Source organism: Sturnira hondurensis, unplaced genomic scaffold (genome assembly GCF_014824575.4).
Source record: "Sturnira hondurensis isolate 20B ecotype Veracruz unplaced genomic scaffold, ASM1482457v3 Scaffold0006437, whole genome shotgun sequence".
NCBI classification, from domain to species: domain Eukaryota; kingdom Metazoa; phylum Chordata; class Mammalia; order Chiroptera; family Phyllostomidae; genus Sturnira; species Sturnira hondurensis.
Window position 1 is genome coordinate 7,659,621 of NW_028079068.1, and position 13,086 is coordinate 7,672,706.

Genomic DNA, 13,086 nt, shown 5'->3' on the forward strand with positions numbered 1-13,086 from the left:
CCCGAGTGAGAGGCTGTGTGACTCTTCCTGCCCTAGGGGTGGTCTGTGCTGTGCCCTCCGGACCCCCTCCCGCAGCCCCTGTGCGCCCTCTCCTCTGCTGTCACAACCAGAGACCATTCTGCTCCCGGGGGCCATTTCCCTCGTCCACCCGTGCTCGCCGGTTTGTTGGTGACTCAGGGCTGTCCGCTTGGATGCTCTGTTCCCACACCCGGCTGCATCCCGCCCGCTCTGTCCGCAGGCCCGCGTTGGCGGCGTGGAGTACTCCCCGGGGATGGTGTACATCGCGCCGGACAGCCCACTCAGCCTGCCCGCCATCGTCAGCATCGCGGTGGCGGGTGGCCTCCTGACCATCTTCATCGTGGCCGTGCTCATCGCCTACAAACGCAAGTCCCGAGAAAGTGACCTCACGCTGAAGAGGCTGCAGATGCAGATGGACAACCTGGAGTCCCGTGTGGCCCTGGAGTGCAAGGAAGGTACTGAGTTGGCCAGGTGGCCGTGCCCCATGCTGGAGGCTGGGTGTATGTGCATGTGCATGTGTGTGCACGTGTGTCTCTCACACACAAGCAGTTGGCTGGGCGTCTGCCTGCAGAACTTTATCTGGCCAAGGAGCCCGTGCCCAGATGGGTCCCACACCCTAACCAGCTCCACCGGCAAGGCCACATGAGCCTATAGCCTTCTGTCCCTGTTCCTCAAGCTGTCCCCTGCCAAGGCAAACTGGCATCATTCCAAGTCCTACCAGAGCAGTTTCCAGCCCAGAACCCTGGCCCAGTGGCTTTTACGCCCCCATCTCGGGGAGACCTTGGGGTGACGGCCCCGACACACGCAGGCAACTCCAGCTCTCTTCCTTCAGAAGGAAGGAACGGCTGGAGGGCTGAGCGCGATTTCAAAGGAACAGTGTTTCCCAGCTTGTATTTTAAAAATTACCAATGTAGCATGAAGTGAAGTCAGCTGCACCGAATCCAAGAAGGAAATGAAGGAGTCAGACTCTTGTCACCCCCAGGATATCATTTCGGGAGTCACCGTAGAGGGATGAGCTGGTTCTCCGATGGAGATTTACACACAGAGCAAATCCGCCCCATACCTGGGGCTCTCCCTGGCGGGAGGTGGGTCCCCTCCATCCCCTCTCTGCCCCCTTTGGCTGTCAACGCAGCATCCGCCCTGTGGGACTGTTAATTACTGCCTTTTATTATATTTACGCGGCTTAATTTTTCTCTCCGCAATGTACTCTTTCCTCTAATTAGAAGTAGTGATTAGAATCTCTTTTATGCGTGGCAGGCATGAGGCTTTGAATGTTGGCGGCATGCTTGGGGACTTGAAGGAAAGCTGCAGACTGATAAAAAGCCAGCTCTCTCCCTCTCCTCCCCGCCAGCTGGGCGCCCCAACGGGGAGGGGCCGCGACGGGGGAGTGCAAAGCCAGGTTCCTCTTAGAATGTTCCAGAGGAGGAGGCATTGGCGGTCAGACAGGGAGGCCAGCTGAGCATCAGAGGAGGCGCACAGAGCCTGGGCTGTGGCCTGGGGGAGAGCCACCCACGTGGGCACGGGGCAGGAGGAGAGACACGTGGAGCACCGTGTGGGATTAGACATGAGAGTGTTTTCCAGGGTGCCCGGGGCTGGCTCTCGAATGTTGGCAGGGCCCACCCAGGAAGGTGACTTCCTGAAGACTTGACCGTGAGCCAGGATGTCACCTATACACGAGCCCAGAGGAGGCCTAGCCTGGGCCCTCACAGGCCTGACACTCACTGACATGCACATTCAGACACTCACTGATGCACACACTCACAACCATGCTCACGCACCCATTCCCGTGCACTCCCACAAGCACACAGGCGTGTGTTCCGCATTCAGAACGTACATGGGTGTTCCTCGGGGCTTTTGGTGACAGCACTTGCCAAAAAGCCTGGCTCCTCTTTCACAGACACACAAGCGCACACATCAGTGTAAGTTTGGCTTGGAAGTATCAGGGTTGCTCTGCTTCAAAGTCACTTTCCTCGACAAGGACCGGTGTGGTCGGTATGGCCAGAGTAGAGGCTCAGGGTGCAGGAGCAGAGCAGCACAGAGGTCACAGCAGCCTCTCTGCGGCCAGCGGGCTTCCCCGTTGTTCTGTCGCACAAGAGGCATTGGCATCTGCGAGCCCCCAAACCTCTAGCTCCACAGGCCTGGAGTCAGCGCTGCAGGCGGCAGTGGGCCCGGGGCCGGGGGCAGCCATGTGGTGTTCCTGGGATCACTGGAACTCCTGGACATGCAGCTTGCTTTCCAAGGGCTTTTCTAGAGCCACGCAGGGCTTGTGAATCTCTTCTGATTCCCCAACTAAAGTGTTTTTCTCTGTTCTCGTGTTTGTACAAAAAGAAAGAAATGTTGGTTAGTTCATGTCCACTGGTTCTTCGTTGTCAGCATGTGCTGATCCATTCTGGGTGTGTGCACATGTGTGAACATGCATGCTAACATGTGTGTCTTTGTGTCTGCATGCATGAGTGTGTGTGTGCAGGTGCCAAGGAGAGAGGCAGGGCAGGGAAGGTCCGGCCACATCCCCTCTGACTTCCTGCGGTGGCAGAGGGTGGCCCGGGACATGGGCTGTGCCTTGGGCAGGCTGTGGTCACAGCTTCAGTGTTGGATAACGGCTTTGACCTATGCGCTGGCTTCCCCTGGGCTGGAGGACACCTGCAGCTCCGTGACTCTCTGGAAACTGAGCTGCCTCCACAGACTGCGGTGCCCGCACACAGCCCATAATTTACCCCTGGGTAACACCAACTTGCGGAAGGAAGGACAAAGACCCGCCCTGAGTATTTATACCGAAGGAACGTATTAGTGTGGCCGAGCCCCTTCTGGCCCCATTTGGTGATTGGGTAGCTTCAGTGACCTGCACGGCCCAGAACTGGGACTTCAGAAGAAACGGCTCTTAACTCTTAAAAGGAAATCCACTATAAAACACAGAATTGGGAGTAGGCCCTTCATCACTGGTACTTCCCCCTTTCCTCCCCGCCCACCCATGGTTCCTCTCCAGTCCCCCTGCCCTGCACACATTTTGCAAAGGAAGCCCTTCATCCTCAGCTGTGGAGGTGCTCCTGGCCCCAGCAGCAGCACAGATCTGTGGGTGGCCTGCCCCCATCCAAGCCTCGGAAGGAATTTGGCCCACAACGAGCTCCCTGGGGCTGCCCCTTTCTCCCATGCTTGTGTTGTTCGCCTCAGCTACTTAACTTAAAACATCCCCGTTCTTATTTCCGCACACCTGAGCCCCATTGCTCACGCCCCCCAGGGGCCTGGTGAGGTTCTGAGTGTTGCGAGTGGGTGGTAACTCTTGGGCCCGCCCCACCCAGGGGTCTCATGAGCTTCTTTTGTGCCAGCCTTTGCCGAGCTGCAGACAGACATCCACGAGTTGACCAGTGACCTGGACGGGGCCGGGATTCCCTTCCTGGACTACAGAACCTACACCATGCGGGTGCTCTTTCCGGGAATCGAAGACCATCCTGTCCTCCGGGACCTCGAGGTGAGAGCCCTACCGGGGACCTAGTGCTTCTCCATCAGAGTGTTAGCACAGAGGACGATGCGGGTGACCTTCAAGTCGAGCCGCTTTATCCAGAGGCAAGAAAGCTGAGGTCAAGGAGGGGGGTGCACGTTGCCCAAAGACCCCCACTCTTCAGCCGCAGCCAGTCCCTCTGGAGGAGGTAGGGCCAAGCCCGGGAACCTCAGAGCAGAGGTGGGAGTGAGGCTTTGGGACTGAGGGGGTCATGGAGTCCTTGAGAATTGAACGCAAGACCCTCTCCTCAGAAACACTGTGCGTATTCACAGAAATAAGAAATCTGGCAAACAAATGTCGGGAGTTCATGGACCCTTATTTAAGAAACTGCGGTCTGATGATTTCACCACTTAGTTGGTGCTCAATAAATCCACGTGGAAAAGATAAGTGGCACGCCGGGGAGGGAAGCTGGGAGTGAGTGATGCGCACCTCGCTCTCTTTTGCACCAGCAGGGACCTCATCTTCCGAGCATTTCATCCTCCTTCCTGTCTAGCGTAGGGCCTGGCTTGCGTCTATAGTCACACTGCCCTTCGTTCCTAAAGGGATTCGGAATGAATTATAAAGGCAGGTACCCGGGAAAAGTGAAAAACATAAATGAGGAAACCAGGGCAAAATAACAACCGTAAGGAATACTCACTATTTGTTTGTGGACTGCTGAGTGGCCCGGATTTGAGTACTTGGATGCATGCCTTCCCTGAGCTGTCCGAGAGCCCTCCGAAGCAGGCGACAACACCGAGGGCACAGAGAACTCTGGCCCCACGGCTGGGAGGGAGCAGGCTGGGATTCAAGCCCTGGTGGTCAGACTTCAGAGGCCGCTCTCCCAACAACAAGCCTGTGCACTTGACTTCCAAGGTGCTACATCAGTGTCATGTCTTACGGCTCTGGATGCTTATTAGGATGGATGGAAGATTGTGGCCAAAGTAGCAACAGAAAATAAGACTAGTTCCAAGATTTATATGGTCCATAAAATAAAGCAGACCCATCACTCAGGAGTCAGGCAGCTTTGCAGGTACTGGCCAGAGGGGATGTTGGCATGACTTCTGCAAAGGGCTGTGCACTTAGGCGGGAACTTCTGCTCCGATGGGCCCCGTGATAAATCACCTGTGTCCTACCATGGCCTTATTCCTCGTCTGGCCCCTCAAAATGTCCCCTTCAGCCTGAACATCCTGTTTCCCTTGCCTTTATTGTGGAGGAGGGCTTTCCGGTCCCAGCCTTTGCTTGCAAAGCAGTTCATGGCCGGCTTTACCCATGGCCCTGAGTTGGAGCCCTGGAGCTAGCTAACTATTGGGCATGCGCTCTGAATCTAGCAAGTCACGCTACTTTGTTTTTTAATTTTTGGTAAAATAAGCATAAAATTTCAACCATTTTTTTATCCTCACCTGAGGGCATTTCTTTTTCCATTGCTTTCAGAGAGAGAGGAAGTGGGGGTGGGGAGAGAGAGAGAATGGATGTTTGCCTTCTGGCACGAGCCCTTGCTGGGGATTGAACCTGTGACCCCTCAGTCCACGGGGCGACTCTGCTACCACCAGAGCCACACCAGCCAGGGCTCAGCCATTTTTAAGTGTGCAGATCAGTGGCACTAAGTCATGCACATTGTTGTGCAGCCCTCACCACCACTGGGTCCAGAACCTTGTGCCTTCCCCAGCTAAAACTCTGCGCCCATGGAGGAGTCACTCCCCGTTGCCCCTCCCCCAGCTCCTTACAACACCCATCTACCTTCTCTCCCTATGAGTTCGCCTACTCTGGGTACTTCGTTCAAGTGGAATCATACAGTGTTTGTCCTCTAGGGACTGGTTTACTTAGCAAAGTGTTCTCAAGGTTCACCGGTGTTCCAGCCCGTGACAGAACTTTCCTTTCCAAGGCTGAATCAGAGTCCCTCTCATGTCGCACGCTTTGGTGACCCACCCCTCCAGCGATGGGCGCTTGGGGGGGCTTCCCCCTTCCGGCTGTCGCTGCGATGCTGCTGGGAACATGAGGGCACAGACATCTTTCCGCGAGCCTGCTTCCAATCTTTGGGAATACACACAGCACATATGACTTCCTCATTTCCATTAAACTCACAAATGAATTGCTTGCAGACAAAAATCAACTTTTACTGTTTCGCATTAGCCTGAGGTCTGTGAGACCCAGCGTCCCGAAAGAGATTTGGGGAGCTCGTGTGGGTCCCCGTGTTCTCATTTCTTTCCAGCTCTTCTTTGCCACCAGAAGAGTCTCTCCCTCTTGGTTTCCTGGGCGTGGAAACAGGCCCAGGGGAGCCACGACTCATCCAAAGCCGTGTTTTCCAGCCTCTTCAGCTATGGGGGGACCTCCCTGCTGGTTGGGTGGGAGAGGCAGATGTGCGTGAAGAAGGAGGTGTCTCCTGGCTACTGGCGGCCCTGGACGGTGGGCCACCAGGCCCCCTGGGACCACCTTGGTGGGGGTCCGGGCTTTTGGGGAGGTGGCTGCCCAGGCACTGGTCACACACCCATCCTTTAGAAACAGAAAGCGAACATTAAGCACACACTCCATTTGCAGCCTATCATGGCCTCCTAAACTCTACCCTATTGGGTTACAATTAAAATTTACTATCCAGTTTTATACTCACAGACTTCAACTAAATGATCGAACCATCTGGTGAATAAAGAAAGTCTTGTTTCAGAGTGGCGTTTGCGTAGGGGGCAGGGTGGAAAGTTACAAAGGGGAATTGTTCTGGATTCTCTTTACCGAGATACTTCACTGCCATCTCTCCTTTCATAAAATGGGGACAAATCCCTGCCTTCTGCACCCCGAGACACTGTGCCAATGCCCCACATACCTGGGAGACCCTGGGGGGAGGGTCCGTGAAGAGCAGCCCTCGAAGTAGGAGCAGCGAGTAATAAAACTGCTGTTTAAGTGCGCCCCGCGTGCGCCAAGCACTTTACATACATTATCTTATTTAATGCCCATAAAACATTATGACACAGGCGCTCATATTCTCATTTTATAGATGAGGGAACAGAGCCCAGAGGTGATGGAGCTTTCTTGCACATAGGAGTCAGTCTCTCGGAGTCCAAACCCCAGGCTGCTGGAGACGCTGTTTCTCCACGGGTCCCAGGGCCTCGCTGCCCAGAGGCGCGTGCAGCCGCAGCAGGAAGTCCAGAGCATGTCCTCGCACCAGATGTACCCTCTGGTCAGCCCTGCGTCCTCGTCCTCCTCTCCAGGTGCCATGGGGCCAATCCTGCACGTGGGTCCCCTGACCTCCATGGCCAGCCTGAGTGCTGAGGGGCCTGAGAGGCTGCAGGGAGGACTCAGTGCTGGCTTCCAGTCACCTCCCAGACCCAGGGTAGGATTAGACATGGCCGGAGGGGGGGGGCATGGGAGGAGGCCTGTAGTTGGGAATCCGTCACTACCCTTCACCCACTGGCTGACCTAGAGATGATGGCAGTAGCTTCTCTGAGAAGCTATCAAGAGGGCACACTCCGCCTTGCAAGGTCCTCAGAAGGCTGAGTTGCAACAGTATCAACCACATGCCAACACGGCACATGGCACATGGTGGGTGCCCAAGAAATGACATTGCCTGTTATTATTAGGACAAGTTGTGGAAATGCTGTTCTGAGGGGTTTGATGGACATAGGAAGTAAAACGTGCAGTCACAGAGCCATGAGGGTGACCAATGGGGGACACACAGCTGGGCACACAGAGGCCCGGCTGATGGCAGGGCGAGGCTGCCCAGTCTCCCTACTCCTTCCCTTTTCAGCACCTGTGGAGTAGAGAAGTGGGGAGACCAAGCAGGAGGCCAGCCAAGGCCTTGGGGAATGTGGGGTTGGCCGGGATGAGCTGCAGGGGGCCTGGCCAGCACGCCGTGGCTCTGGCAAGTTCCCATCTCTCCCGGTCTTCCAAGTACCAGCACCACAGCAAGGGAAATGGAAAGGGACCCGACTTGGAAACACGTGTGAGCGTCCAGCTTCCTGACCTGCAGGAGCTGCCAATGCCAGGCATCTGGGGTTCGAGGGGAGCGCTGCTCTCAGGGCTCAGGGTTAGACCCACAGGGCCCCTGCCCTGAAGTGGGCTTCTGGTTGACCATCCAAGGGCGGCAGCTGGATCTGACTGGTCTCTGCCTCCAGCCGGCACCTTACCCTGAACCCAGAACCTAGAGGCCTCACTGAATGAGTGGCATGAATGTTCGGGCTCCGCATCTTCCACCTTGTGGGCTTTGGGCAAGCAGGGCGTTCGCTGCCTGGCTCGTCTTCCCCAGTTTAAACCCTCTAGAGAAAAGCAGGATGAAATTGCTGCCATTTAGCCACTGGGCCATGTGTCAGGCTGTGCACTGTAGGCCTGGTCTTCAGTGCTCCCGGGGGCCCCAGGAGACTCCGGGCACTAGATAAGGACTTGATGGCAGCAGCCAGGTGGGTGCTGGCTGCAGTGGGTGAGTGGCGGTATGGGATGGTCAGCAGTGTGCACAGCCCACGCCGGCGGGGGGCATCGCTGGGGCCCCACCAGCCTCGCCCTCTCGGGTGGCAGTCAGAGCCCCGGGTGTCCTCTGCAGGTACCGGGCTACCGGCAGGAACGTGTGGAGAAAGGCCTGAAGCTGTTCGCCCAGCTCATCAACAACAAGGTGTTCCTGCTGTCCTTCATCCGCACGCTGGAGTCCCAGCGCAGCTTCTCCATGCGCGACCGCGGCAACGTGGCCTCGCTCATCATGACGGTGCTGCAGAGCAAGCTGGAGTATGCCACCGACGTGCTGAAGCAGCTCCTGGCGGACCTCATCGACAAGAACCTGGAGAGCAAGAACCACCCCAAGCTGCTGCTCAGGAGGTGAGAGGCGGGCCCAGGGGCGGCGCAGGTCGGAGAGCCCCTACCCCAGCCCGCTCAGCCGGGGACCTCCTGCCTCCCAGGGAGACCAGGGTGGAGCTCCCAGAAGGAGCTGCCAGGTCCCATGAGGTTAGGAACCCAGTGGCCCAGAGGCCAGGTGCACCCACAGCTTCTGGGAAGAGCCCATGCCTCATGCTGGTGCCAATAACTGGCCACTGCCCATCTATCTGCTCAGCCTGCTGTTTTTATTCTGCCCCTGTGTCTACTCTACACCTTTCGCTCTTTGTCTTTCTACTGCCCTGACATTGACCCTTTTTGCTGGAATAATTCTGTGGAATCTTCAGAGGTCTTTTTTGCATCCCCTGGCTTTCTCTAAATCAGAACTTGATTTAGGAGAGACACCCCAAGACCTCTCTGGACGTGCACCCCGCCATCTCAGGATGGGGAGCGTTAGCCCCCTACCACTCGCACTGCTGTCTGTCTGCTCTTGATCTCTGTGAGCCGCATGTGACTACTTAAATCTAAAGTAATTGAAAGCGAGTAAAATTTAAAGCCGCTCAAGAGCTGATTGGGAATGCAGCATCTCAGGTCCCTGCCCACACGCAGGGGATCAGAATCTGCATCCCAACAAGAAACCAAGGTGATCTGAATGCGTACCAACGTTTGAGAAATAGGGTCCAGCCTGTGTTTGAACTAAAATCCTTCAGTAGCAACTGGGCTGCAGCAAGAATTTCCCGGCACCTGTTTGAGGATCTGCACAGTCCAGGGACCCCCCACTCGGCACAACTGCTGCCTCATCCTGGACACCGGAAACAGAGTGGTCACGTGTGAAGTCCAACCGGATCCCGTGGCTTTGGCCTGATAGGAAATAGAGACTCTACGACTCTGTCCACACTGCCATTCACACTTTCCATGTACTTGAAGGGCGTTCCTCTCCTAGGCTGTCATTGCAGTGTCTCAGCCTTCCTGTGGTTGAAGATAGAAAACTCCCGTGTCCGGCCCTCTGCCTGGACCGCCACTTACCACCTGTCTCCTGACCTTGGTCTCTGGGTCTGAGGCAGGGCCTCCCGCCTGGTCCAGGGCATAGATTTGGCTTTTAGAGGGTTGACCAGGCTTTCTCGGGTGCAGTGGGCATTCACCTGCACAGCTGCAAAGGCACCGACATACAGGCGCGGTCACCCAGCTTCGGAAACAGCCAGGTTCGGTTTGACGTGTGTTTTACTTCCACCACGCAGCCGCCCACCAGCCCAGTTCTGGGCCTGCCAATGCCTGCCACAGCTCCTGCTGCCCTTTCCAGCCGTGGTCTCGCTCCGAATCTGTGTGTCTCCTGCTCTTGTTTTCTATTCCCCCTCTCAGATGCCCTGTCTCCTTTCTGCCCACCTTCATCTCCTCTCCTTCTTCTTGCCATCGTCGCTCCGCTCCTTTCCATCATCTTTCTTCTTTTCTCCTCTCAGCTTCACTGTGTGCTGGCAGCTGCCCAGCTGCCTTGGGATTTTCATTAATTGTATCTTCGGGCCAATGCAACTTTCAACTCTACGTAAACATGCCTGGATGGGCTGGCTCCTCCTTAGAGCTGGCCACACGCTTAGTACCAGGTTGACTCTAGTTTGTTTTCTCCAAGTGGGTACAACCAAAAGTGGCCTTTGGCTAGTGACACTGCTACTGTGTCTTCACTCCCAAAGTAAAAGGATAAATGGACTGGGGTAGCAGCACGAAAGATGCAAGTTAGACTCGAGAAAGAACTTTCTGTTACTGCTAATGAAACACGAGAAGAGTTCCCAGGGGAAGTTCTTAAGTACATGGAAGTCTTTGAAACAGGGCAACTTTGGCACGTCTTGGGATGAGCTAGGGAGCCGTGCAGCTCCATGTTGCTGTCAGCTCCGAGTCTTCCGCTTAGGGGACAGCCAGTCTAACTCAGCCTTTCTGCTGTGACCCCCTGCTCCTGCCATCTTCCTTCCTGTCATCTGCCAAATCAGTACCTCCCAGGTTTTTTGTTTTCTTGCCTAAAGTAACCATAAAGTTCTCTAAGGGTGTATGACCCGATGTGATCACTACGAGGCACATGTGAGTTTTCATCTAAATTAATTAAAGGAATAAGATGAAAAATTCAGTCCTTCAGATACACTAGCTGCTCTTCAGGTGCCCGGTAGGCACCTAAGACGGGAGGCGGCCGTACCAGAGGGCGTGGGGAGAGCGCTGCCCTCGTCGCAGAGAGTGCAGGGCACAGCTCTAAGCCATCCCCACTGGACCCACCGGCAGCCTGGTGCCCAGAGTGTCAAGTCCCAGCCTGGGAGGCAAAGCTGGTCCCGTTGCTGTGGGGTGTCTACGTGTTGGTGGACTCAAGTATTCTTTAGGATCTCAAGATTTGGCCCGAAAACTTTAGGGAGCAAGGCCCATGCAGACCTCTTCCCCTGACCACCCCCCCCCCCAGTCCTTGGGGTCTGACCAGCCGCTTCTGCCTTTGTCGTCCTCTGCTGGTTCCCTCGGTGATGGGTGACAGGACTGAGTCAGTGGCCGAGAAGATGTTGACCAATTGGTTCACCTTCCTGCTCTACAAGTTCCTCAAGGTACGACTGGCTTCGGGGGCCCCTCTGGCCTTGCCTCCGTTTCCCCACCAGCCCAGCACCCACCTGCATCCTCCCCAGGGCCTGGCCATTAGTACCCCACCCAGAAATGCGGGTCCCCCAGTCACTGAGAAGACAGGCTCCCAACCATGTCAAAAGACAGAGCCTCACGGGCTGCTTTCTCCTGTGTGAGATGACGTGAGCCTTTGAGAGGACCCTGCAGGAGCCCTTAGCTAAAAACACTTCGCCGCCCACCTGCCTGCCTTCCCTCTCCCTCCCCACCCTGCCACTGCCAGTCCTAGACTTACTGAGGCCCAGGAGGGTCCCAGGCAGGTACAGAAGGTGCCTGTGGCAGCAGAGTCGTCAATGATGTGCCTGGGGTTTGGAAATGCCTGGCATCCAGCTATTGACTTTTTTGCTAAGCATTCACACCACCAGGCACTGACCTCAGGCTCACGATGGGGCTGCAGAGAAAGTGGGGTGGGGTGGGGCAGGGAGAAGGCACAGAGAAGGAGCGAGAGGCGGGGAAGAGAAGAAGAGTGTCTGTAGCACAGGGCAGATGGGACAGGCTGCTGTGGTCGAGAGGCCCTGGGGAGACGTACACCTGAAGGAGGGAGCTGAACACCGGAGAGTAAAGCAGGGGGAAGCAGGAGGAGAGGATCGGAAGCGGAGACGTGGACAGCAGTCCTATGGGGAAGCGGGGGCTGTGGGAGGCTGGGCTCTGGCATCTGCCCAGCACGGTTCTCTCGTGCCCAGGAGTGCGCTGGGGAGCCCCTCTTCTCGCTGTTCTGTGCCATCAAGCAGCAGATGGAGAAGGGGCCCATCGACGCCATCACGGGCGAGGCCCGCTACTCCCTGAGCGAGGACAAGCTCATCCGCCAGCAGATCGACTACAAAACCCTGGTAAGCCAGCCTCACACAGCCTTCCCCCAGGGCCCTGGGCCGTGGGCTCTGGCCCTGCCCAGCCCCTGCCCAATCCCTGCCGGGCAGAGAGCACAGAGGAAATGCTAAACTGCCTCTCCAGGTTTGCCCACTGACGGGGTCCCACCAGCTGACCCACCTGTGGGTATCACCCGGCTGTCAGGGCTTCTGGGTTTGGGGACCAGTAGCTCAGACACACCTGTGCAGCACCTCACCGAGGGACTGGGGGGGTTCCAGGCTGGTGCACTGGACTCTGGGGCCCTAAGCCCCTGCCGGCCGCTGACTGACCGACCCCCCTGAAAGAATGCCTCCTTTCTCATCCGTTCTCCCAGCGAGGAGAGGGGATACTTCCGTGCACACAGTGAGTCGGGGCACAAAGGAGCAGAAACCAGAAAGAGCTTCCCGGGCTTCAGGAGAGCCCAGCTCTGCCCACTGGGTTAAGCTGAAATATGTGTGTGGCCCAAGCTGTACACTGTGAGGCCAGAATGCCTTGTGATGAAGGTGTTTGTCCAGGGAACGGGGGGCATCCCCTCCATCACGGTTAGACTCCTGTCTCCTGACAGAAAGCTTGGCCCTAGGAGACGGCACAGCTCAGCCTATAGGAAGGAGCCTGGGGCTGGAAACAGGCAGCCCAGGGTGGGAGCCCCGACTCTGCTTCTGACCCGCTGGGTGGTTTGGGTTCATCTTAGCCTTCTTCTCTCTGAGTTGGGGTTTCTTTATCTGGAAAAATGGGAGTAACACTAGAACCTTCTAAATCAGAGATGACAATGCTACGGAGCTCCCAAAATTGTGCCGAGGATGAGGTGGGATAAGTGTGCCTGGGGCTGAGCCTGGCGGCGTGAGTGCTCACTGGCTCCCAGAGTCCCGTCACCTCGGTCCCACCAGGCTTGTCCACTGGCTGCCCCGTCTCTCCAGGCCTGGGAGCCTGTGCTCAGGTGGCTTTGGAGAGAGTTGTGATCTCTTAGCAGGCCTTTTGTAGGGAAGGGGAGAGGAAGTGGAAAGAGGGAAAGAGAATATAAGAAAAAAGTTGAGTGCCGAGGCTGATGCTGCCGTGGTGCCCAAGACAGGAAGACAGAGTCTAGATGGGACTTAAAATACACAGAGGCACAAGGCAGGCCGGGCATGGCAGGGCCAGACAGTGCCAGGGAGCCAGGGAGAATCCCGGACACAGAGGCCAGCTCGGGGACCATCCCTGCGGCTCTGAGCAGAGCCGTTCCTGCCGTCTGGGAGTGAGGTGACCATGACGCACCTATATTATCCCATCGTCAGAGGCCCGGGAAGCCCAATCGCATCCTAACAGACCTGGCAGGAGGGGCT

General features: G+C 56.5%; 1 protein-coding gene across 1 annotated transcript in view; it reads left to right on the forward strand.

Annotated features, from left to right (window-relative positions):
* PLXNA4 (plexin A4) overlaps positions 1-13,086 on the forward strand; it is a 412,384-nt gene that overhangs the window by 366,016 nt on the left and 33,282 nt on the right. The window contains exons 20-24 of the mRNA XM_037049178.1: positions 239-473; positions 3,342-3,484; positions 8,019-8,287; positions 10,785-10,851; positions 11,605-11,751. Coding sequence (XP_036905073.1) covers positions 239-473; positions 3,342-3,484; positions 8,019-8,287; positions 10,785-10,851; positions 11,605-11,751 — 861 coding nt within the window. The remainder of the gene's footprint in view (positions 1-238; positions 474-3,341; positions 3,485-8,018; positions 8,288-10,784; positions 10,852-11,604; positions 11,752-13,086) is intronic.